The sequence below is a fragment of the Hemitrygon akajei genome, chromosome 3 (assembly GCF_048418815.1).
Source record: "Hemitrygon akajei chromosome 3, sHemAka1.3, whole genome shotgun sequence".
Classification (NCBI taxonomy): domain Eukaryota; kingdom Metazoa; phylum Chordata; class Chondrichthyes; order Myliobatiformes; family Dasyatidae; genus Hemitrygon; species Hemitrygon akajei.
In genome coordinates, this window is record NC_133126.1 from 96,263,327 (window position 1) to 96,289,574 (window position 26,248).

At 39.7% G+C, this 26,248-nt stretch overlaps 1 protein-coding gene across 2 annotated transcripts; it reads right to left on the minus strand.

The window, feature by feature from the left end:
• Positions 1 to 1,331: 1,331 nt before the first annotated feature.
• Positions 1,332 to 23,455, minus strand: oip5 (opa interacting protein 5). Of its 2 annotated transcripts, none has more exons than XM_073040396.1 (6): positions 23,119 to 23,455; positions 8,069 to 8,201; positions 6,157 to 6,223; positions 5,890 to 6,012; positions 2,278 to 2,359; positions 1,332 to 2,091 (listed from the first exon to the last, which is right to left on the minus strand). In XM_073040396.1, the coding sequence occupies exons 1-6, from the start codon at positions 23,167 to 23,169 to the stop codon at positions 1,945 to 1,947; spliced, it is 603 nt and encodes a 200-aa protein (XP_072896497.1). In that variant the 5' UTR covers positions 23,170 to 23,455; the 3' UTR covers positions 1,332 to 1,944. The 2 variants fall into 2 exon arrangements, with proteins under 2 accessions (XP_072896497.1, XP_072896498.1); XM_073040397.1 differs by lacking the exon at positions 23,119 to 23,455 and adding an exon at positions 22,844 to 22,957.
• Between the last annotated feature and the right edge of the window lie 2,793 nt (positions 23,456 to 26,248).

Consider the following 26,248-nt stretch of genomic DNA (forward strand, 5'->3'; position numbering starts at 1 on the left):
GGGAAGTGTTCTGGGACCTCTGCTCTTTGTGATTTTTATATATTGGATGAGAAAGTGAAAGGGTGGGTTAGTAAATTAGCAGATGATACAAAGCTTAGTGGCATATAGAATGTTGTAGGTAGTGTAAATAATGTAAATAATTCTCCATTATGCATCATTCTGAATGTTAAAACGTTTTGTAATAGCAAGCAAATTTCTTACCTTATCGAGACAGAATTAAAATGTGGCAAACTTCCGGCTATTACTCCACGCAGATGCCCCCATTCAAAACATCGTTAATAAATGGATTATCAATAGACTTTGATGTTAGTAATCTAATTACTCAGTTCCAATACTTTAGCAGTTTATTTCAAATTTCCAAATGTAAATGAAAATATTTCAATTTGGGTTGGACTGTATTCTTCAGTTTGACTGTGTCAGTTATTTTGTAACTAAATTATCCTGCCAAAAATATAGATTTCTTCTCAAAATAAATACAGAACACAGTTATTTAATAACAGAAATTGCTGTAAATAGTGGAAATAATAAATGCTGAAAATAGTCAGGCCAGGTAACATCTATACAGAGCAAGGAACAATTAACCTTGCTCACAAGTCATTGATCTGAAACATCTGCAGAGTAAGGAATAGATACACTGAGACTTCTGTGTTCTCCATTTATTTTCTGATCTTACGTGGTGATTGATAAGACATTTACCATTAGGAAATGACAGAAACTCGATAGCAGCAGTCAGGTAATAGAGTATAAACAATTGTACGGACTACTTGGGACCAACTGCTCTTCTGCTTTGACCTTCGTCTGTGCATAAATTACTTTTCAGTGAACCTTTCCCCTTAGTAACCAGTTCCATTGTAATTTTGATGTTCCACAGACATGAAACTACATCTAACATCTAGTGTCCATGGGTATCCTTGCTCCTGTAGGTCTGCTGGGCAAACTTCCCCTCCACTACCATGATCAATGAACATTACTAATTATTTTACTTGTACATGATTTACGTCTTTGCACAGTACTGCTCTAGCAAAACAACAAAATTCACATCATTTAAGATAGTGATAGTAAACCTGATTCTGAAAAATTCTGCACAACTTAGTCAAAGGCTGGGGCACCCCTTGGCACAATGGACATGAAGGAAAATTCAAATATTGGACCTGTCAAGTTTTAACCTTCATGAAACTCCTCACACTGAAGAAAAATTGGAGGCGACACTTGAAGAACATACAGATCAGTTGCTGTTACCCAAGGACAAACCAACAATTCTGTTTCCCAGTTAAACTAAGCCTTCAGATTTTTGTCATGGAATAAATATTCATCAAGAAGTGGCTGAGCTCTGTTAAATTCATGTTTAATATCAGATAATCAATATAATTAATATCAGAAAAAGACTCGTGACCTGGGCTCATGAGTAAAGTAGTAAAAGAATAAGAGACATTTAGTTTATTACAAATTCTGTTATGGAACCAAACAGGGCATACAGTTATTCCAAAAAACATTAAATATACCAAGGACAAAACAGAAAAAATACAAGAGCATAGAATTGTTCAAATCATTCATTGCACAGCTTGTTTACTGTAATATATTGTAATTCAAGCTAGTACATTTTTAAAGCAGTTTGCTTGCTAAATTGAACAGTGTTAAACAAAGCAAAAACCTTCGCAATTGGAACATAATCTGAGTTATTAGAATTTTGTTTAGGCACCAGTTCAGGCACAATCTAATCCAAATGCAACAAGATTTGGATTATATCATAACGTGGGGGGTGGGGGAAGGTGCTCACACGATTAAAAGGTAGTATTGCTTTCTTCACTAGTTGGGTTTTGATTCACAAGGCCAGAATTCCTTCGAGAAGGTGAAATTTCCTTTCTAATACCATCAAGAGCTCCAGTCAAGTGTGATTTAATTTACAGTGGTACTACCTCTCACAGTCCAAACTGGAACAGAACCCTAAACCCAATAGTTCATCTCTGGTTTATACTCATGTTTGAACGCAAAAGTGTTAGACCTAAGCCCACACTCCTCTTCAACCAACTCATCCAGCGTCGTCATTGCAGCCATCAGACGATAGTATGTCTCAACGATCTGCGTTTTCAACTAAAAGTTAGAGAGAAATAAGTCAGAATGGAGTGCAATTCACAGAAAGAAACCAGCACAGTCTTTTTGTCACAGGCTGGTGTAGGCAAGGGCTAAATAGTAATCCAATTCATAGGCAATCCTAGCTCCACCCGCCAGTTTTTCTTCCTTCAGATTTAGGATAGAGGTCATTGAAATGAACATTACCTCTCCTATGTACGGGGTTAAGCTCTGTGGTTCAAGTTTCAGGGCTGAGGCTTCAATGAAAGAATCGCTCTGTAACATGTAGCTGGAAGTTAACACAGTTACAGTGAATTTGCAGACTTGTTTCTAAGAATAAACATACTTCAATTGACTTCCAAGATATGAAAAATCACTCCAACCATCATTCTTTTTGCAACATGAGGGTTGTTAGATGGGTAGTCAAAACAAGCAAAGAAAATTCTTACAAAGAGCAAATGATTCAGTTTGTATGCTCTGTCATGATGATGGTTGGAAAAGGAACATTATAACTCTTTTCATTTAATTGCTATAAGATTTCTACAAATGGCCAAGAATGCAGTTAGGCTTTTACTTCTGCACTGAATTTAATGTTAACCCAAAGAATGACGCTCCAGGTAGTGTAGTTCCCTCAATATTGTACTGAAAGATTAGATAGTGTTCAAGCCTCATTTTATTGTTGGAACACACTAACTACGATAAAAGCAATGTTAATATCAATTCTCAATCCTTAAAGTTGGTCACAAACATTTTTAAAAAAAGCTTGAGGCACAAGTCTGATTTACACCAGCTGTAACAGTACCACATCAACAGAAAAAAAAGTGGTACCACATCTTCATCCCCACCACCAACAAAGAATTAAAAATTCAACTAAAAATGAAGAATCAATCACATGGGAAGAGAAAATTCAAAGACAAATACTTAGAAGCACTGTATACAAATGAAAGCTCCTTGACATGGTAAATAGTTCCCCCACCACACCTCTTGCATGCATCAATAAGTATTTCAACTGATAGGTAATTACGAACAATAAGTGGTAGAAAAAAGACTGCATAGGCATAAGGAAAGACAAAATATGAGGTATCAAGATCTGAAGGAAATTACTAGATGCAATTTAGACTCTCCAACCCTTGATAAGAAACTAACTACCCTATTTAATCCCCTCAACTTTATAAATGTCTATAAGGTCACCCTTCAGCCTCCAGCACTCCAATAAGAATAATTCCAACCTAAACAATCTTTCCTTGTAAGCCCCCAATTCCTGATGATTTTCTTCTGCACTCTCTCCACACCCTTTCTGATCATTTGGTGATCACAACTGCAGTCAATATTCAAGTGTGGCCTAACCATTGCCTTTTATACAGTAGCAACAGAATGTTCCATTTATACTCATGTTACGTACCCCTGGGTATCTTGTGACTGTCACATGACCATGATGTAATTGAGGCTCTGCTGGTCTTGTGATGGTGGAGTGATGTAATTTTCCCACCAGTGAGAGGTCATGTGGTAGCCTCTTTCAACAGGGTATAAAAGGAGAACCCCTCCCTGTGACATAGGTCAGTTCGTGGCTTAAGTCGACAGTGACTCCGTTCTGCTGCATATTTGATTTTATGACGCAGTTTCATTTAAAAGTGTTGTTTTAATTTCTACTGTAAGAATCGTTGTGCCAGCAGTTCTGAACATTGCTGCCAGTAAAGTCCAGTTGGAGTGAAGAATTTATTGAAGTACGGAAACCCGACGGATCGAGAAAAGTTGGTGTTGCTGGCGGTAAAACAGGTTCGACCTTATTTGATCCTCATTCGGAAGGAATTAGTAACCTGAATCCAAGATAGTCCAGAAAGAGCAGAAAGGACTGGAGCAAGGTGTCACCAAGGAAAGGTCAGTGTCTTTGAGCTGTTTTATTTCCTTCATCGTAAATCCTTCGAGCAAGGCATACTTTGGCTGGGATCAGCAGTAACTTCACGTAACAGAATTTATTACTTCAAGGAAAGTCTCTCCTAACTGACTGTGTAAATCATTTGGACTTTTGCATCTACTACTTTAAAGAACTGAGTTTGCATTTCTCGTTTTAAGATCCGTTTAAGCTGCCGTATAGCAGCCGACTTCCGGTTAAGTTAGTCGTTTGTTTACTTTTGGGGTTTTTTTTAAAAACGGTGTTTAATAAATGTTTTATTTGTTATAAAAAAACCAGTCTCGATTCTATATTCATTGTTGCTGAATCGTAACACTCAATACTGCTACCTATGAAGTCAAGCAAGCTAAACACCTTCATTACCCTATGCACCAAGTATCAACCTCGATACTTGTCTTTTTGCAGACAGTCACTTAGAAACACAATGGGAACTATTTGAATAAAAAACACACACAAGACCACCAAACACCCAATATGTGAAAAAAGAACAAATGCAAACAATAAAAAGCAAACAAATAACAAACAAATGAAGTGAGGCCACAGCTGTGGAACCAGTCCAGCGCAGTGTCAACAGTTGTAGGTCACAGCTGCAGAGTCAGTTCAGCGCTGAAGCACCTCATTCAAGTCACACAAATAGCAAAAAATAAGCAGTAAAAACAAAAGTACATGGGACATGAACTGCAATGTCCCCAAAAGTGAGTCCATAAGCTGTGGACCATAGACATTTGCATTTGACAGGATGAAGAGGTCAATACTCCCCAATGCCATTAGGCTTTACAATTCTACCGCCAGGATTTAAGAACTTTTTAAAAGCTATTATTAATGCTTTTTGAGATAGTGATTTAGATGCATATCATATTTTTTTTACTGAGTTAAGTATTGTATGTAATTAGTTTTGCTACAACAAGTGTATGGGACATTGGAAAAAAAGTTGAATTTCCCCATGGGGATGAATAAAGTATCTATCTATCTATCTATCTATCAAATAAAATAACAATGAAAGGTTCAGCACCAATCCCTGTGGTACACCACTGGGTACAGACAACCCTCCAGCACCACTCTATTTCCTATATCAAAGCCAATTTTGGATCTGTTGAATGCAGAAATAGAGAAGGAATGTTTGTGATTGAATGTAGACAAAGGTTATCCTCACAGATGGTATGGACAAGAAAGTACATCAGCATCTCTACTTCCTTGCAAGGCCAACGAAACATGGCATGTCCCCATTCAGCCTCACCAATTTTTGTAGATGCATCAAAGAAAGCATCATATCCAGAGGCATCATACTTTGGAATGGCAACTGCTCTGCCCAAGTTCACAAGAAACTGCAGGGAATTATAGACGTTGTGAAAACCCGCCTTGTCTCTATGAGCTTCACTTTTCGCTGCCTTGGTAAAGCAGACAACTTAATCAACGATCCTGTCCAGCCCAGACATTCTCTCTTCTCCCTCCTTCCATCAGACAAATCATACAAAAGCTTGAAAACTCATATCACCAGGCTCAAGGCAGCTGTTCTGAGACAGAACAGTACAATAGGATGAGTCTACCTGTTCATGGCCCCTACACCTTATTGTCTACCTACACTGCACTTTCTTTGGAACTGTAACAGCTTTATTCTACATTCTGTTATACTACCTTACTGCTGTGTCGCAATGACCTACAAGGATGGCGTACAAAACAAAATTTTTCACTGCATCTTGGCACATGTGACAATAACAAACCAATTAAATATTAGGTAACATAATTGTTTTCCATGCCAGCAGTTACAGATAGAAAAAGGACAAAATAACATGTGGGGATTGTGTGATGCAGAACTTAGTATTTGCTAGAAATCAGAGACAAAAGCGGAATGTGTACTGTTCAAACGTATGCATGGACATCAGGCAATCCTGCTGTTTTCTACTCACCAGTGCAACATTTTCTTGTCCAAACAGTACAGTCCACGCAGGTGAACGTACAGATCTGTTGTAGAGACAGGTACAAAACCCACATTGACTCTACAGAAGCTGCAGTACAGGGACCTGTAAAGACTACAAGCAAAAAAAAACACATAGGAATGTAAAGAAACCCCTTTAGCAATACATTGCTGATTAATAGACATGCAGTAGTTAAGTCCCATTTTCTATGTTTCTATGATTGAAGGCATTCTGAAAGTTAATGTGTAATAGCCTTACCATTCTGTCAGAGGCCCTTCATACCCTACAAAAGTAGTAGGATCCAGATGCACATTCTCTGTCACCGCTGAAAGCAAGACAGCAGAAATTATCTTTGGTTATTTTAATACCTCTTAATTAAAAAGTACCACAGTATTTAAGAAATAATCCCCTGTAAAGAAGCAGAATGTTATTATTTGGGATAAACAAAGACCAACTGTCCAGCCAAAGCTTAAGCTAATAGAGACAATGGATTAGAGACCAACGTATGGAGGAGTTACTAGAAAGGGTGGTTATGTTTAAAGTAAAATTTTATCTAGAAAGGTTGAGGTAAACCTGGTTGTGAGGGAAGTGATACTGGACATTACAGGTGGCATTTTGTGATACTCCAATTCTCTCTAGACACAGAAAGATGTCTAAGATTGGGAAATAGAAAATCTTCAACAAAAGGAAGTCATGGCAGCAAATACAGGCCAGTCAATTTACTCAGTTGTGGTAATCCTTTAGAATCGGCAAGGAAACTTAAATAATTTGGGAAGTTTGAATTAATCAAAAGAGGGTCAACATGGGTTAGTTAAAAGAAACTCCCATTTGATTTGCCTGACTGAACCTTTTGATTCTGTAACAAAAATGGATGAAGAATGAAATGCTGCTAATTTAGATTTTTATAAGGCATTAAAAAGGGCTAATAGCAAGAAATAAAACAGGAAACTGGCTTAAAGGTAGTGTTACATGGTGTTTATGTGTTTAAGTATTTAAGATAATTATGTTTTCCTGGGAAATAAGCAGACACCACTGTATTTTCTTAAAGAAATATAGTAATGACATAAACGTGTGTGAAGGGAAGCATTTCCAAATTTGAAGGTTGATATCGAGCTTATAAGCATTATAAAATGATCTTGCAGATGAAAATGCAGAAAAAAGCAGAGAGATAATTTAATGCAAAAGAAATTGGAGAACCAATGCATAGCTCTAAACTACATGGCAAAACAGAGGAATCTGGATAGCCAGAAAACCTTGAAAGCGGCAGCACATAAGAGACATAGGATTCAAAATGAAGACAGACTACAAAGGTATGGAATATAATGTAGGTTCTGTATAAATGCTGCTCATCTCCAAACATTCAATGATGATTGCTATATACCAAAGTAGGTACACTGGGTTTATTCTTTGAGAACAAAGAAAGTTGAGGAGCTATCAAAGACATACCAGATCACTTCAGGTTTATATAGGTATTTGCATTAGCAGATTACTCAAGGACCAGTTGTTCCATTTGGCTAACTTCCAGTTGGCTTCATAGCAGTACAACTCATAAAATACAAGAAATTAAAAATTGGCTCATTCTGCTCCCTGTACTTGCACAGCCATTTATCAAGTTGTATATATATATATATGAATAAAATCAGGCTTGAATAGCCAGCCTTTTATTTTGAGACACTGACCTTTAGTTCCAGACTCCTAACTAGGGGACGCATCATCCTTCGCCTAACATATCTACCCCTGTAAAAACTTCACATGTTTCAATGAAATCACCTCATTTATCTAAAACTAAAGAGTATTGTCCATATCTACTTAATCTCTCCTCATGCAACAAACCAAAACTTTACAGACCCACAAACATTCAATGACGATAAAGAGCACCTACACACAGAGAATATACATAGGGAAGGACCATGAAGAAGCAAATAGACATCAAAGTGGAACAAATATACTTCTCAAAGGATTTCTGCATCAGTGCTCGTGCACCACCCCAGATCCTTAATTCTCCCAGAAAGAAGTTGGTTACTACCCAATTTAAGTATCATGAAATCGCGGAAATACGTGGAAATTGAAGTGAAGCATCAATATTTGATAGCCAGAATCACTCAGGCCCAACAGCCATTCAACATCCAAGGCAAGATTACAAAAAAGCTTGAAATCACCCACATCTTACTTAAACACATCAGCACGTTGAGAGTTGCGTTCGAACCACAGCACTGCAGAGAATCTCCTAACACAGTGTGGCATTTCTTGCATTGGAATATCACACAGTCTTTCAACTCCAGGAAACCCATCTCTTCATCCATCTAGAAAAGATTTACAAGAAGATACGAAAAATGGTCAACAGGCATTTTAACTGAGATGTACAAATTAAACAATTTTATTAAGTATATTGAACATAAACAGTTGCTTATTGCTTAGCAAAGATGCAAGAAAGTAACTGCCACTTTGTATATTACACATTGCAACATGATATACAGGAAGTTTCAAGGACATACTATATGCAGTAAGCTTCTATAAAAATTGTTACAAATTTATCAACACCTCTTTCTATTCTTAATAAGATGACCATGAGACATAGGAGCAGAATTAGGCCATTTAGCTCATTGAGTCTGCTCTGCCATTTAATCATGGCTGATCCCTTTTTCCCCTCCTCAGCCCCACTCCCCATAAACTTTGAAGCCATGTCCAATCAAGAACCTAACAAGCTCTGTCTTAAATATACCCAGTGACCTGGCCTCCACAACAGCTTGTGGTAATAAATTCCACAACTTCACCACTCTCTGGCTAAAGAAATTTCTCTGCATTTCTGTTTTAAATGGACACTCCTCTATCTTGAGGCTGTGCCCTCTTGTCCTGAACTCCCTTACCATGGAAAACATCTTTTTCACATTGACTTTGTCTAGGCTTTCAACATTAGAAGCACATCTTTTCTTACCTGAGGAACCCAAAACTGTTCAAATGGTAACATTGAATATGCCTTCCTCACCAACCACTGACTCCATCTGCAAATTAACCCCTAGGGTGTTCTGTACAAGGACTTAGATTTTTGGATTTTCTCCCCATTTAGAAAATAGTCTGCACATTTATTTCTTCTACCAAAGTGCATGACCATGCATTTTCCAACATTGTATTTGATTTGCCTCTCTTGCCCTATAATGGAATTTGGGATCATCAGTAGTTCCCAAAGTGGGCAATATCGCCCCCTGGGGGCAGTGGGAGTTTCTACAAGGGCAATAATGATAAAGAGGGCAATGTTCCCTCTAAGGTACATGAGCACACACATCTTTTGCTACTCATAGACAAAGGAATTTAAATTGCACATTAAAGGTTGTCACCCTCTACCTCATTGGCATGTCAAGTATATTTCATGATCGTACATGATCAGATTTGCTTTTCTGGTTTCTGATGCAGACAGTGTTGACAATGTGAAGTTTTGTGATTATTCATCTACAGATTTTAGAACTGGCTCATTTATACTATTTTTATAATTATGCAGTGTGCACATGTCGTCACTAGTTAAAAAACTGCACAGCGCAAGATTTTTGGGCACTCTGGTCTTTACAAATTAGAGGGAACTTTGCCAGTGGGTAGACACTCAGTAGCAAGGGGAGCTACTAAAGGATTACAGGCTTAATTCAAGAAATGAATTCCTTATTACAAGCATTTGATTCTCAATGCCTCTTAACTGATTGCAATAACCACGTAATCTCCACGTAATTTCTTTTGAAAACCCACTATTCTCTTAGACTTAGCTCAAAGCACATTATAGTTGTTGCAAAGCAATGTGGCATTTCTGCTTCTGGACTGAAGAAATCATGTTAGTTCTGGATCCAGCTTCTGCATTTTTGCCACTTGCTATGGTAGTACAGTGTTAGCTAGTATGATTCCTATACTCAAATCACACGCAATTCATGTGAATTACGGGATGGAGCTCAATGGGGCAAAGTTCAGAATTTGCTCTTTCAAATGGTTTTGACCACATTTCTCTAGCCCACGGCCCAATCAAGATATCACTGTCCCACTTTATTGTACCTTCATCAGAGAATCTGGTTTTGCCTGAGATCTGATGGCATCATAACTTTCTCCTTTATTGATCACAGCACTTGAGGTTGGATTTAAATAATAGTCTATTGACTGTGTCATTAATCATAGCAAAAATGGCTGAAGCAGACCAAAAAAAAGTATAGATATTATAGTGTGGAATATCTGAAATATGAATTTACACCAGCACCAAGCAAGCAACAGCAGCCAATGTGTCTGTTGTGTGAAAAGTTTTTCTCAAATGAGGAAATGAGACCATCCAGACTCCTTGAACATTTGAAGGGAATACTCTCTGATAAAGCAAGCAAGACTCTGGCTCATTTTCAGTCACATTGTGAAAACTTACAGAACCAAAAACACTTCAAAACACATTTACCAGCACCTCACAACCAAACAGTGATGATTTGCGTGATTCATACAATATTTAATTGCAAAATCTGCCAGCAGTAAGAGAGGTTCTGAGTATGGTTTTGCACAAATCAAATAATGAAAAGGATTCCACTCAGCAACAATTTTTTGAAACCGTCCAAAACGTCTGAGCATGTGGAAGAAGCATTGTGCAACATACTTAGGACAATAGAATTTGCTCTGCAGTTGCAAGAGTCAACTTTGCCAGGCAATGAATCTTTGCTTCTTGGTTATGTTCACTTCATAAAAGATGAAAGCATGGTTCAAGAGTTGTTATTTGCAAGATGATTAGACACAGATACAAAGGGGAAGTCAATATTTCAGGTTGCTCAGCAACTTTTCCAAAGAGGAGGACATTCCACTCACCAACATTCTTGCTTGGGCACCTGACAGGTCGCCACCATGGGGTTATTACTTCCTTGAAAAAAGCTGTACCTGACATATTTACCATTCACTGTGTTGTTCACAGACAACCTCTTGTTACAAAAACCCTAAGTGATCAGTTGCACAAATTGGTAAATACAGTGGTAAATAAAATTAAGTCCAATGCTCTGAATTATCAACTATTTTGACAGCTTTGTATTGAGAATAATGAACAGGTTGAATGCTTCCTGTTGCACAAAGTCGGATGGCTCTCAAAAAGAAACTGCTTGAGATGCTTTGATGTGCTTTTTCAAACTGTGATAAAATTCTTTGAAGACTTAAAAGATTCTTTCAAAAATCAACTCAAGAATATTAGGCAGAATTGTTCACCTAGTTTAATGAAATCAATCTTCAATTGCAAGGAAATGATGTGAATCTTATCAAAGTCAAATCAGCTGCCTCCACACTTCTGTCCAAATTAACCCCCTTTAAATGCAACAATAGCCGTCAGGACCCTTTCCAATTTCCGAGCCTCTCTGCATTGGTAGAGGAAGAAAGAAAATACCAGATGATGATCTTCAAATTCCAGATTGGGTAGTAAATCCATTCCTGAAAACTTGTAATGAGGAATTAACAGGGAAGATGGAGGAAAAACTGATCTCACTACAAAAAGACTGAGCTGAAGCCAAGGTTCAAAAAAAAAATCAAGACTTTTGGTTGAAAAAAATAAATCTCTAAACACTAACCTGCACTGTGGAAAAAGGTCAAGATGTTCTTTATTGCCTTTCCAATATCATATTTAGTAGAGCACAGTTTCAGTACAATTGCCCAACTTCTTTCAAAGCTTCGAAAAAGACTGCAAATTGCTGAATGTGGGGATCTGAAATTCGTTCCGAGTGACATTCAGCCTGATGCTGATAACCTGATATCACTGTATCAAGCCCATTCATGTCACTGAAAGGTGAAAAAGCACTGAAGTAGTGAATAGTTGGACTACTAAACTGTTGATGAAAATAGATTTTACTGTAATTAAAGAAATAACCATTTATAACTTTAAACAGATGTGAATAATTTTTGCTTTGAGTCTACAGTTCCTGTTTTCTTTCACTAAGCATCATAAATGTAAATTGTTTATAGTATTTTAGTAATGACCAGGAAGAAGGTGGGGGGGGAAGGAGAGATGTGGTCCAAAAGCCAAGGGGGCAGTAACCCAAAAAGGTTAGGGGACCACCGATCTCGATAGAGGCAAACCTGTACTACACGAGGGCAGGGAGAGTTGCATTTCATGAAAACTGGTCAAATCACAATTTTCTGTAACATGAAGCAACACATGAAAAGCTGAAAGAACTCAACAGGTCAGGCCACATCATTGCAAGGAAATGAAGAGTCAACGTTTCTAGCTGGAACCCTTCACCAGAACTGGAAAGAGGACAAAGGGTGTGGAAGGGGGAGAAGCATGAGTTTCTGGGTGAGAAGTAAATCCAGGTGAGTGGTGGAGATAGGTAGATGGGAAGTGAATTGGGAAATAATGAGAATGTAAAAGGTGATAGGTGGAAGAGGCAGATGCTGAACAAGATCGAATCATAGGGGAGGAGACCTACCTACCTGTCTCCAATCACCTGTCTATCATGTTCCCCACCAACCTCTCCCTCTTATTCTGACCTCTGCCCTCTTTCTTTCCAGTCCTGATGGAGGGTCTCAGCTCAAAACATCTACTGTTCATTTCCCTGCATAGATGCAACCTGACTTGCCAAGTTCCTCCAGCATATTGTGTTACTCTAGATTTCCAGCATTTGCAATTCTCCCTGTCTTTCTATAACATGAAATAGCATTATTTATGCATATATCAAGGAATCAAAATTGATTAACCAAATAGTTTTTCCAGTGGAACAACCATGCAGGACAAGTGCTAGTGCAATTGATGCTCCCTGTTTAGTGAATACGAGGAATAGAACATTCAACCTTTGAATACTCTTACTCTTATTCACGAGACTATTAGTGTTATGCATCTTAACTCCACCTATTGCTGTGGTTCTAAAATGCTTTAGTAATTTATGAATTGAACTGACTTTATTTCTTACATCCTTCATATACATGAGTAAAAATCTTTATGTTATGTCTCCGTCTAAATGTACAATTTATAGTAATTTGTAATCAATAGTACATACAACAGGACAGTCAACATAACATAGAAATACAATTGTATCAGCATAAATTAATCAGTCTAATTGCTGGTTGGTCTTGGCTTTTATGCTGCGGTACTGTTTCCCAGATGGTAGCAGCTGGAAGAGTTTGTGGTTGGGGTGACTCGGGACCCCAATGATCCTTTTTACACACCTGTCTTTGTAAATGTCCTGAATAGTGGGAAGTTCACATCTACAGATGTGCCGGGCTTTCTGCACCATTGAGGCAAGTACAGTTCCCATAGCAGGCAGTGATGCAGCCAGTATGGATGCTCTCAGTTGTGCCCCTGTAGAACACCTGTTCTACCTATTCTACAGTTGTTGAACCACCTTCAACAGCTTTTCAGAGGAATGCCAAGTTTTTATTAAAATATGCATGAAGATGCACTTGCCAACAGGAGAATATTTCCAATAAACAAAAAAAAACTGAATAGTTATCTAAATGCCTAGAGATGAGGCTCCACGCAAACCAGCTTTTAACAGGCATCCAGAGTTCAAGGACATGACAGAATTTAAAAGAGAACAAACAACAGCTTTTTGTTGAACCTGTAAGCGTGTCATAAGTTGACTTTTTCTGATTATCTTGAAGTAACTGCAGTATTGAGTGGAAATGGTCTCAGCTATTTCAATCCATGAATGCAAGTCAGTGTGTTCAGCCTGTCAATTCCATGATGGTCCTCTGAAGAGCAACCCAGACGGCCCCATCTCACTGTATGGTTATTTCTCTCAATTCCCTTTAGACATCATTGACCATTTCCATCTACGCAGCCTCATAGACAGCAATATCATTATTACTCATGGAGAAACATTTTCCTTCATCTCACCCAGCCGCCTTGAACAAATGTCTCCTAGTTTTTGTACCATCGATTTGGCACAGCTGATACAACCAATACAACCACTGCCTTTAAGCCCCAGTGACCCAAGTTCGATCTTGACATCGGATGTGGAGTTTGTTTTTTCTCCCTGTGACAATGTAGGTTTCCACCCACACCTCATAGAGGTGAATTGAATTGAATTGACTTTATTACTTACATCCTTCATATACATGAAGTAAAAATCTTTACATCTCCATCTAAATGTGCATTATAGTAATTTATAATAAATATTATGTATAACAGGATAGTCAATATAACATAGAAATACAGTTGTGGCAGCACGAATTAATCACTCTGATGGCCTGGTGGAAGAAGCTGTCCCAGAGACTGTTGGTCCTGGCTTTTATGCTGCAGTATCGTATCCCGGATGGTAGCAGCTGGAACAGTTTGTGGTTGGGGTAACTTGGGACCCCAATGATCCTTCGCACCCTTTTTATACACCTGTCTTTGGAAATGTCCCGAATAGTGGGAAGGTCACATCTACAGATGCACTGGGCTGTTCACACCACTCTCTGCAGAGTCCTGCGATTAAGGGAGGTACAGTTCCCATTCCTGGCAGTGATGCAGCCAGTCAGGATACTCTCAATTGTGCCCCTATAGAAAGGTTGGTAGTTTAATTGGCCACTGTAAATTACTCCTAATATGCTGGCAAGGAATAGAATCTGGGGAAGAATTAAAAGGGCAATGCTGGTAGAATTTTTTTTTATTTTTTTTTTTAAATGGGATGCACGACGCTCCCATCCCTGCCGGAGATTGATAGAGCCCACCACTCACTAGCAGCTAAACCAGCCCCAGGACAGAGAACGCGCCCAGTTATTCTTCGACTTCACCACTACCAGGTTAAAGATCTCCTGGTTAGGGAGGCCCGGCGGTGAGGGAAGTTAGAATACCACAGCCAGCAGATTCGGGTTGTGGAGGACAATTCTCCCGAAGTTTTGAGCCTGCGAGCCAAATATAGAGAAGTAATGATGGAGCTATAAAACCGAGGATTCAGGCCTTCCCTTCTATACCCTGCACGACTCCGCATTACACTTCCCAGCGGTGACAAGAAGTGGCTACGCTCGGTAGATGAAGCATGGAAATACATCGATAGCCTCCCCACTATACTGGATTCTTCATATTTTTTCCCATACCCTCTGCCAGGTAATGTTTGCAGTGCTTGGACGGTGAGGTCTGGTCTGACTTGGTTGTGTTAGGTACTGACTGCCATGATAGGTGGAGTAATACTCATTCAGTCTGCTCTCTCTCGTGAGAGTATTTCCTTTTACCTCTTGTCTTGTGGGTTGGGGGTATGGGGGGAAGATACTCCAATGCTGGTTTTGTTTTAAGAACCCTTAGAAGTCCATGTTATACAGGATTTACTTCTGCCCTGTTTCTCTTTGTATTACACTTTTGCCTTAGAGCTGATACCCAAAAAGGTGACACCACTTATGCCTATCAACCTGTATCCTTTTTAAAGGAGAATGGTTAGTCCATTAAATTTTGTGAGCTGGAATGTCAAGGGGCTGAATCATACTGTTAAAAGAAGGAAGGTGTTCTTGCATCTCAAACAGTTTAACACAGCAATTACATTTCTACAAGAAACACACATTCGCAGTTCTGACAATTCCCGTCTTATGTCACAATGGGCGGGGCAGTACTTTCACTCCACGTCTCAGGCTAAAGCCAGGGAGTTCTCAATTCTCATAAATCAAAACATTCCCTTTGAGTTCCACAACAAAATATAAGATACAAATGGCCGTTTTGTCATTGTCTTGTAGAAATTATATAACACACTGGTAGCTTTGGCTAACATATATGCTCCTAACTTGGGTGATATGGACTTCTTTGAACATTTTGTTTTCTGCGCTGCCTGATTTGAGTTCATACTCTCTCATACTAAGCAGAGACTTCAACTGTTGGTTAGATCCAGTGCTGGATCGATCGTCTCCTATTCCCACAGTACTAAGCAAATCTGCCTCATCAATTCAGTCCTCCCTCTCCAACTATGGCATATTTGATGTATGGCACTTTCTCCACCCAAATAAGAGAGAATATTCTTTCTTCTCACATGTTCATCACACCTTTTCTAGAATTGATTATTTTCTAATTGATAATCAGCTGATTCCATAGGTCCATTCCTGTGTTTATCAGAGCATAGTGATATCAGACCATGCTCCGGTTGTCCTGTCTATAATTCTTCCTGGCCTTCCTCAAATAAATAAACATTGGCATCTTAATTCGACCTTACTGTCAGATAATGACTTCATAAAATTTATGGAGAACCAGATAATCTTTTTCCTTAATATCAATATGTCACCTGAAACTTCAAGCCTGGTTGTTTGGGATGCTTTGAAAGCATACCTCAGGGGTCAAATAATTTCCTACACTGCAAATATGAAAAGAAAGAACCATAAAGAACGACTTGACCTGGCCAATCAAATTAAAGAAATAGACCAACAACATGCTCAAATTAAAAATCCGGAGCTGTACAAAAAAATGAGTGGAACTCCAAACTAAATTTGACCTTATTTCCACTCACCCAATTGAACGCCAAATCTTGAAGAGCAAGAGCCGGTTCAATATTCATGGTGACAAATCTGGTAAATTTTTAGCCAACCAATAAAGGTGCTTCAAAGCCAAACAACACATCACAAAAATTTGAAAGGAAAACAGAAGCATCACCTCAAATCACTCTGAAATCAACACGACACATTCAGGAACTTTTATTCCCAACTTTACACCTCTGAATCCCCAAATGATAACATCTTGGTAGAGAATTTTTAAAATAGCTTAAATATCCCTATGCTCTCTCCTGATCTCAAAATGAGACTGAATGAGCCAATATCATTAGAGGAAATATCCTTGAGTCATCTCGTCACTGCAGACTGGTAAATCTCCAGGACCCGATAAGTTCCCTGTAGAATTCTTTAAATCATTTTCGTCACTGCTCTCACCTCAACTAACCTTGGTTTTATCTGATTCGTTTAAACAAAGTAAACTGCCAGCATCATTTAATGAGGCATGCATTATTCTTCTGGTGAAGAGAGGCAAAGATCCAACAGAGTGCTCGTCATACAGGCCAATCTCTCTGTTAAATGTCGATGTCAAAATCTTAGCTAAAGTTCTGGCCCATCGATTGGAGAACATCCTACCCTCTATTATTTCTGAAGACCAAACCGGTTTTGTCAAAAACCGCCTCCCCTTTTTTTTTAAAAAAACATATGCCGTCTTTTAAATATCTTATACTCACCTTCAGTTGGGATTCCTGAATGTGTTATCTCCTTAGACGCAGAGAAAGCGTTCCACCATGTGGAATGGAATTACCTCTTTGCTGTGTTAGAAAAATTTGATTTTGGACAAAGTTTCATCACGTCGATTAAACTGTTATACTTGTGTCCCACTGCCTCTGTTTTGACCAACTCTCAGCAATCCCAACCTTTCAATCTCAAATGTAGAACCCGCCAAAGGTGCCCCTTAAGCCCGTTACTTTTGATCTGGCCATAGAGCCACTGGCTATTCCATTCCATAGTTGTGACGGGGATTTGGAGGGAAGGAATTGAGCACAAAGTCTCCCTTTATGCTGATGATCTTTTATTTTTTATATCAAACCTGATCACCTCCTTACCCCCCCCCCATGTTCTCACTCCTTAACAAATTTAGCCTGTTTTCAGGATATAAACTTAATTTACACAAGAGCGAGCTTTTTCCAATAAATAGAAAAGCACAAGCGTCAGAATTCCATAACCTCCCTTTTAGGGTAGTAAATAACCAATTTACTTACCTTGGCGTCACAGTAACAAGGAATTATAAGCGTCTTTTTGGAGAAAATTTCACTAATTTGTTAAATTATACGAAACAGAGCCGAATACAATGGTCACCACTGTCTATGTCCCTGATGGGCTGAATTAATGTTGTCAAAATGAACATCCTTCCTAAATTCTTATACCTTTTTGAATCCATACCAATTTTCATTCCTAAAGTCTTCTTTGACTCACTAGACTCAGTCATATCGTCCTACCTATGGAAGGGCAAGCATCCCCGACTGAATAAAGTCCATCTTCAAAAATCTAAAAGTGTTGAGGGTATGGCTCTGTCCAATTTCCACTTTTATTACCAGGCAGCTAACATACACTTTCTCATCTTTTGGTCTCATTTCCACAACCAATCTGACTGCCCAATATGGTTGGCAATGGAGCTGAATTCTATTAAGAATTTCTGTATTTCCGCACTTCTTGGATCCGCACTCCCTTTTCTTTCGCCTAAACCAATTGCTAATCCTGTTACCAGGCACACCCTGAGAGTATGGGTTCAGTTCAGAAAGTATAGTGGTCTCTATGGCTTCTCCCTTTCAAGTCCTATTCTACATAATCACCTCTTCCAGCCTTCTATACATGATCTAACATTTCAAGACTGCTATAAAAAGGACATCAGGCGCTTTAAAGATCTTTTTATAGACAACTGCTTTGCATCATCTAAACAACTGTCTGCAAAGTTTAATTTACCCAACACTCATTTCTTCAGATATTTGCAAATTAGACATTTTATCATCCCTTTGTTATCAAACTTCCCTGAGGTACCTAGCACAAACATCGTTGATGTTTCTCTGCATGAATCCATTGTGCAAAGGTCTAATATCTACTATTTGTGACAAGCTAGCGGTTCTGAGGCGAGCCCCCCTTGATAAAAGTAAAACTGCCTGGGAGCAAGATTTAAATTTTCACTGCCAAACAATGTATGGGATTCAGTTCTCAAGTTAGTTAGCTCAACCCCTTTATGTGCCCGCCACTGCCTGTTACAGTTCAAGGACGTATGTCTAAAACTAAATTATCTCACATCTACCCAGATGTCAATCCCTGCTGCGACAAATGCAAAAGAGGTGGGGCTTCCCTTATTCACATGTACTGAACATGCCCTAGCTTGGAAAAATACTGGGGAGATGTTTTCCAAACTCTATCCCAAATACTTAATTACAATCTGGAACCTAACCCTTTGATTGCTCTTTTCGGCACCTTCGGAGAGGGGGACACGCACCTAAGTCCAACTAAACGTTGCACACTGTCTTTTGCTTCTCTGTTGGCCAGGCGCACAGTCTTGCTCAGGTGGAGGGATGATGTCCCGCCCACCCACGCTCAGTAGCTTAGGGACATCATGTCCAGATAAACACCTTGAGAAGGTCCACTATCCAACCCTCAATTCGAACATAAAGTTCCAAAAGGTATGGGGAACCTTTCTTGAATATTTTCAGAATTCCCAGCCAAACTACAGGTTCATCCCTTCTTCCTTTCCTCTGCACATAACTCCCTGACTTTCAGCATTCACCAGTAAAATTCTACGAACTCAGACGTGTAAACATACAACAGTTTGTGTGTTAGGAAAAGACACTTTCTCTATACAAATGCAGCTCTGTGGGGATAAAGATTCTGTTTAACCCTTTTTGCTAATGCAATGATGGCTTGGAGATGAGAATTGAGAGGGGTAGGGAGGCAACCAAAGCATGATCGTACTATGGGTGCATCTCTTTCATAGATGTGAATTGTACATTTGTTAGGTACTGCACAAACCTCCTTTGTACTATGCTTTCTTGATTTAAAAAACTAATAAAAATATTGCTGAGAAAAAACAATGGGATGCACGGTTATATAAATGGGAAATTGGTGACTAGTATAGGCTTGGTGGGCTAAAGGGTCTGTTCTTGTGGTATAAGTCGCTACAACTCCATGAACAACATGAATTGAAACTTCTCCCCCACCTACTTTTCAAAACATATCATTACCTTGTCAACTGCTATAAAATGTCATTTCAACCTCCAGAAGAGGGTGGAGTAGATGGAGCATATTCTGCCAGAAAATTTGTAACTACTGGTGTTCCACAGGGATCTGTTCTGGTACCCCTGCTCTTCGTGATTTTTATAAGCAACTTAGATGAGGAAGTGGAAGAGTGAGCTCGCAGTTTGCAATTGACATGAACATTGGTGGTGGCGTGGACAGCGTAGAAGGTTGGTGTAGGTTACAACGGGACAGAGACAGAATGCAGAGCTGGGCTGAGAAGTGGCAAATGGAGTTCAATCCAGGAAAGTGTGAAGTGATACATTTTAGAAGGTCAAGCTTAAATGCAGAGGACAAGGTTAATGACAAGAATCTTAGCAGTGTGGAGGAATAGAGGGATCTTGGAGTCCACATCCGTGGATCCCTCAAGTGGTCACTCAAGTTGATAGGGTGGTTAAGAAGGTGTGTCAGCCTTCATTACTCATGAGATTGAGTTCAAGAGCCATGAGTTAACGTTGCAGCTCTATAAAACTTCAGTTAGACCATGCTTACAGTATTGTATGCAGTTCTAGTCCCCTCATTTAAGGAAGGATGTGGAAGTTTTAGATAGGGTGCAGGGAAGTTCACCAGGTAGTGCCTAAATTAGAAAACATGTCTTCAGAGGAAACATTGAGTGAGCTTGGACCTTTCTCTTCAGACCAAAAGAAGATGAGAGGTGTACAAGATGCATTGATGGAGTGGACAGCCAGTGCCCTTTTTCCAAGGTACTAATGGTTAATATGAAAGAATACAGTATAAGTTTAAGATGATTGGAGAATAGTATGGAGGTGAGGGTGGGGGATGGGAGAAGAAGAGTCAGAGGTAGCTTTTTTTTATATATACGTACAGTGTTAAGATCAAGGAACACACTGCCTGAGCTGGTGGTAGAGGTAGATACATTATGGACGTTTAAAAGACTCTTACATGAATGGAAAGTGGATGAATATGTAGGAAGCAAGTATTAAAGTGATCTTGGAGTAGGTTAATAGGTCAGCACAACATTGGAAACTGTACAGTGCTATACCATTCTATGTTCTTCAAACAGGCAGCACAATAGTGAAGCTGTTAGCACATCACTTTACAGCGCCAGCGATCACTGAAGGGATTCGATTCCTGTCGCTATTTGTAAGTAGCTTGTTATTTTCCCTGTGACTATGTGAGCTTCCTCCCGGTGCTCCGGTTTCAAGTCAAGTTTATTGTCATTACGACCATAAACAGCTGGTACAGTACACAGTAAAAATGAAACAACGTTCCTCCAGGACCCTGGTGCTACATGAAACAACACAACACTAGACTACGTGAAACAGCTCAAGGCTACACTAGACTACGTAAAACAACATAAAAGCCGCACTAGACTACAGACCTGCAGAGGACTACATAAAGTGTACAAAACAGTGCAGGGCAGTACAATAATTAATAAACAAGACAATAGGCACAGTAGAGGACAAATTACAATATAATAATAAATGATGTAGATATCAGTCTAGACTCTGAGCATTGAGGAGTCTGATGGCTTGGGGGAAGAAACTGTTACACAGTCTGGTCATGAGAGCCCGAATGCTTCGGAGCCTTTTGCCAGATGGCAGGAGGGAGAAGAGTTTGTGTGAGGGGTGCGTGGGGTCCTTCACAATGTTGTTAGCTTTGCGGGTGCAGTGTGTGGTGTAAATGTCTGTAATGGCAGGAAGAGAGACCCCAATGATCTTCTCAGCTGACCTCACTATCCGCTGCAGGGTTTTGCGATCCAAGATGGTGCAATTCCCGAACCAGGCAGTGATGCAGCTGCTCAGGATGCTCTCGATACATCCTCTGTAGAATGTGGTGAGGATGGGGGGGGTGGGAGATGGACTTTTCTCAGCCTTCGCAGAAAGTAGAGACGCTGCTGGGCTTTCTTGGCTATGGAGCTGGTGTTGAAGGACCAGGTGAGATTCTCCGCCAGGTGAACACCAAGAAATTTGACGCTATTAACGATCTCAAAGGAGGAGCCGTCAATGTTCAGCGGAGAGTGGTCGCTCTGTGCCCTCCTGAAGTCAACAACCATCTCTTTTGTTTTGATCACATTCAGAGACAGGTTGTTGGCTCTGCACCAGTCTGTTAGCTGCTGCACCTCCTCTCTGTAAGCTGACTTGTCATTCTTGCAGATGAGACCCACCATGGTCATGTCATCGGCGAACTTGATGATATGGTTCGAGCTGTGTGTTGCAGCACAGTCGGGGTCAGCAGAGTGAACAGCAGTGGACTGAGCACGCAGCCCTGGGGAGCCCCCATGCTCAGTGTGATGGTGTTGATGCTGCCTCCGATCCAGACTAACAGGTCTCCCAGTCAGGAAGTCTAGGATCCAGTTGCAGAGGGAGGTGTTCAGGCCCAGCAGTTTCAGCTTTCCAGTCAGGTGCTGAGGAATGATTGTGTCAAATGCTGAACTGAATTCTATGAACAGCATTCAAACGTATGTGTCACATACATTCCTCCCACATTCCAAAGATGTATAGGGTTAGTGAGTTGCAGGTGCCAGAAGCTTGGAGCACTTGCGGACTACCCAGCACAATCCTCACTGATTTGACATGACTTGACACATGCAACACATTTCAATGTATCTTTTAATGTACATATGGCATATAAAACTAATCTTCTTTCACTCCAAAGAGAACAACCCAAATATAACTCCAGGCTAGGTTCCCTCATTCCATTCTGGCAAATCAGAACAATTCTTCCCTTATCACCAGCCCTCGACTGCAAAGCACAGATCTTCCAATGAACTTCGAGGTGAAAAAACACAGCTTGGCGTATCTGAGAGCTGCCGACCTAAGGGAATGCTGTCAGACCGGCACGTTCCTCAGGGTACAGGACTATGTTGATGATATCCTCTGTAGTCACTACAAAGGCTCTGCAGGGAAGGAGCACACTGGGTACTGAGGGGCTGGATCCTGAGTGACATCCTCTCAAAGACCTGATGCTGTCTAGAGAGGGATTGATGATGTATATATTTAAAATATATAATAATATAAGCGTATGTATTGGAGACAAGGCTACACATGCTGTAATCTGACCCATTAAACAAACTACTGGAGGAACTCAGCAAGTCAAACAACACATGAAGAGGCAAAGGGGTGTTTTAAGCAGAAACCCTGCATCGGGAGTATGATGTGGTTTGACGGTATAATAAAAATAATAATGAGACATAAATGTATTTTCCTGTGTAGTTTATGAACATTCAAAAAATGCATTTTAAAAGATTCAGCCTCCCCTCATTCCTCAAGCCCTCCAGTCACGGTGACGTGAATCTTTTCTGTACCTTTTCCAATTTAATAACATCCTTCTTATAGTTGGGCGACCAGAGCTGAGTGCCGGCTCAACAGCGACTTGTACAACTGCAACACGAGCATCAGTGACACACAGATCCAACCCTCAGCATCGGGTCACAGACGGTACCTATCCGAGCAGAGCCGCCTCCGGGCTCGCCTTGACCCCACGAGTAGGCCGAGTGCCTACCCCAAACCTCCCGCCCCGACGATGCAAACAGAAAGGCAGAGCACCAGGTTGCTATTCCCTCAGGATATAACTCCTTACCCCGCTCGCCTCGCCGACAACAGCCATTAGCGCGCTCCCGCCGCCACTCATTCAAAACGAACGGTACGGTCCACGTGACCCGTCTCCTCCCGGCGACCCCCTCCGCGCATGCGCGCCCGCCCCGGCCCGCGAATGGCGCCCGGAGCGGAGCGGAGCGGTGAGTCGGTGTCCAAGTGGCGGTCAAGCGGGCGTCGCTTTGTCAGACTCATTCGCTAAATTTGGTGCACGGTGTCAGTGCTCACTTTATAATGTGACAGGTGATTCTACAACCGTCCAAACCTCTCTTGTCATTGCTTTCAAATCAGCGATCTCTCCTATCAGCCTGGCTTCCGCCCGCCTCCTTCCCATCCCTCAGAGTGCGCACTCGAAACGGCGATGCTACCAGTCCATCTACAGTCTCCTTGCAAAAACAAAATTTTCATTTCCAGGCGTCATCAGACAGAATCTCTTCTATTTAAAACGTCACTTAATTTTGAGTATTATTTACTTACATTTATTTTGAGTATTTTCAGTCTTTGTTGCAGATTACCAGCATTTGCGGCTTTTTCTTTGATTTTCAGGTAGAGAATAATGACCTTGTGAATTTCATTTATCAGTATCTAAATAGCAGTGTGTTTCATTAAGCAGCTTGTTTAAAATCCAAGATCTATTTGCCACAGTCTACTCCAATGAAGCTAACAAAATCAACAGAAAGGGTGCTTACTCCTAACACGTACTTTGATTCTTTAGATTCAATTTTAACCTCTTATATTTGGAATACTAAACAAGCTCGTTTAAGTAAAGTTTACTTACAAAGAAATAAAGAGATGGGTGGACTAGCCCTACCCAATTTTAGGTTTTACTATTGGGCTGCCAATATAAGGAATTTTACTTTCTGGTCCTATTATATTTATCGTAAAGATTGCCCATCATTAGAAGTTAATTCTGTAAAAAAAATCCTCTATTGTCTCTCTTCTTGGATCATACTCTTCTTTTTCAGCAAATAAAACAACAGATAACATAATTGTTAAGCAAACTTTAAGGATCTGGTCTCAATTTAGAAAATTTTTTGGTTTAGCGAATTTTTCATTATCATCTCCCATTCTCCTTAATTATTTTTTTATCCCTTTCATGACTGATAAAGTCTTTAAAGATTGGGATGAATTAGGTATTAAATGTTTTTGGGACCTGTTTATCTCAGGATCTCTTGCTTCATTTGACCAATTGTCAAATAAATTTGCACTCCCAAAATCACACTTTTACAGATACCTTCAAATTAGAGATTTTCTACATTTCCAATTAGCTACTTTTCCTGTAGGTCCTGATAAAAATTTACTGGATGATCTTTTAAATTTAAAACCTTTTGTTAATGGTTCTATTACCGGTGTCTATAACTTGTTGATTGATTCTAGACAAGACTTTTTAGATAAAATAAAAAAAGCTTGGGAGGATGACCTAAATTGTCAGATTTCTGATGATAGATGGAATAAAACTCTTATACGGGTTAATAAATCATCTTTCTGTGCTCGTCATTCTCTTCTACAATTTAAAGTGGTTCATAGAGCTTACATTTCTAAACAGAAGCTCTCCAGTTTTTACCCGAATGTTTCTCCACTTTGTAATAAATGCAACTCTGCTGATGCCTCTTTAATTTATATGTTTTGGTTTTGCCCTACAATTGAAAAGTTTTGGCGGGAAGTATTTCATACCTTCTCTCAACTTTTTAGGGTCCAATTTGACCCAAATCCCCTTACTGCCTTGTTTGGTATTATTGTAAATGAAGATATAACTTTAAATACTCCTAACCTACAGGTTTTAGTTTTTACCTCTCTTTTAGCAAGAAGAGCAATCTTGCTTAAATGGAAGGAGTCTACCCCTGCTACACATCTTCAATGGTTACGTGATATTATGTCGTATTTAAATTTAGAAAAGATCCGCTGCTCAGTCTTAAATTCGAAACAATCTTTTTATGATATTTGGGGACCTTTCCTAAATTACTTTTCCAATTTATAACGTTTAACAGTGCACAGACTTTTATGTATATTTTTATCTTCTCTTCTTAAGTGAATATGGGGTTTTTTTCTAATTATCCATTATCATCCATCAGCTTTTTTCTTTGGTAGTTGGTAGGGGGTTGACTTTTTTTATATATAAAAAAATTTCTTTTATGATGTATGACCTATCTTTAAATTTTTGATTACAGAGTGGTATACCTTTATGTGTTATGCTATAACATTTTAATCAATTTTATTACAATATATGAATGTACACAAGTTATGTTGAGATGTATCTATGTGTTGCACTCTGTAAATCTTTTTTTTTCTTCTGAATAAAAATATTGTAAAAAGAAAGAAAGAAAGGGTGCTATCTAATGTTTTAATGGCAATGATATAGGTAAAAAACGGGATGAGGTCCTACAAGGTGAATTTAGGGAGTTAGGAGATAAACTAAAAAGTAGGACCACAAAGATAATAATCTCTGGATTACTACGTGCTAGTCAGAGTAGAAATCGGAGGATATTTCAGATGAATACGTGGCTTGAAAAATGGTGCAAGGGGGAGGGATTCAAATTTCTGGGGCATTGGAACCAGTTCTGGGGGAGGTGGGACTGGTATAAACAGGACGGTCTGCACCTGGGCTGGACTGGAACCAATGTCCTAGGGGGTGCATTTGCTACTGCTGTTCAGGAGGATTTAAACTAATGTGGCAGGGGGATGGGAACAAGTGCAGAGAGACAGAGGGGTGTAAAATGAGGGTAGAAGCAAAAAGTAGGTGAAAAGTAAAAGTGGCAGGCAGGCAAATCCAGGGCAAAAAGCAAAAAGGGCCACTTTTCAACATAATTGTATAAGGGCTAAGAGTGTTGTAAAAACAAGCCTGAAGGCTTTGTGTGTCAGTGCGAGGAGCATTCGTAACAAGGTGGATGAATTGAATGTGCAGATATTAATGAATATGATATAGTTGGGATCACAGAGACATGGCTCCAGGGTGAACAAGGATGGGAGCTCAACATCCAGGGATATTCAATATTCAGGAGGGATAGACAGGAAAGAAAAGGAGGTGGGGTAGCATTGCTGGTTAGAGAGATTAACGCAATAGAAAGGAAGGACATTAGCCTGGAGGATGTGAATTGATATGGGTAGAGCTGCATAAC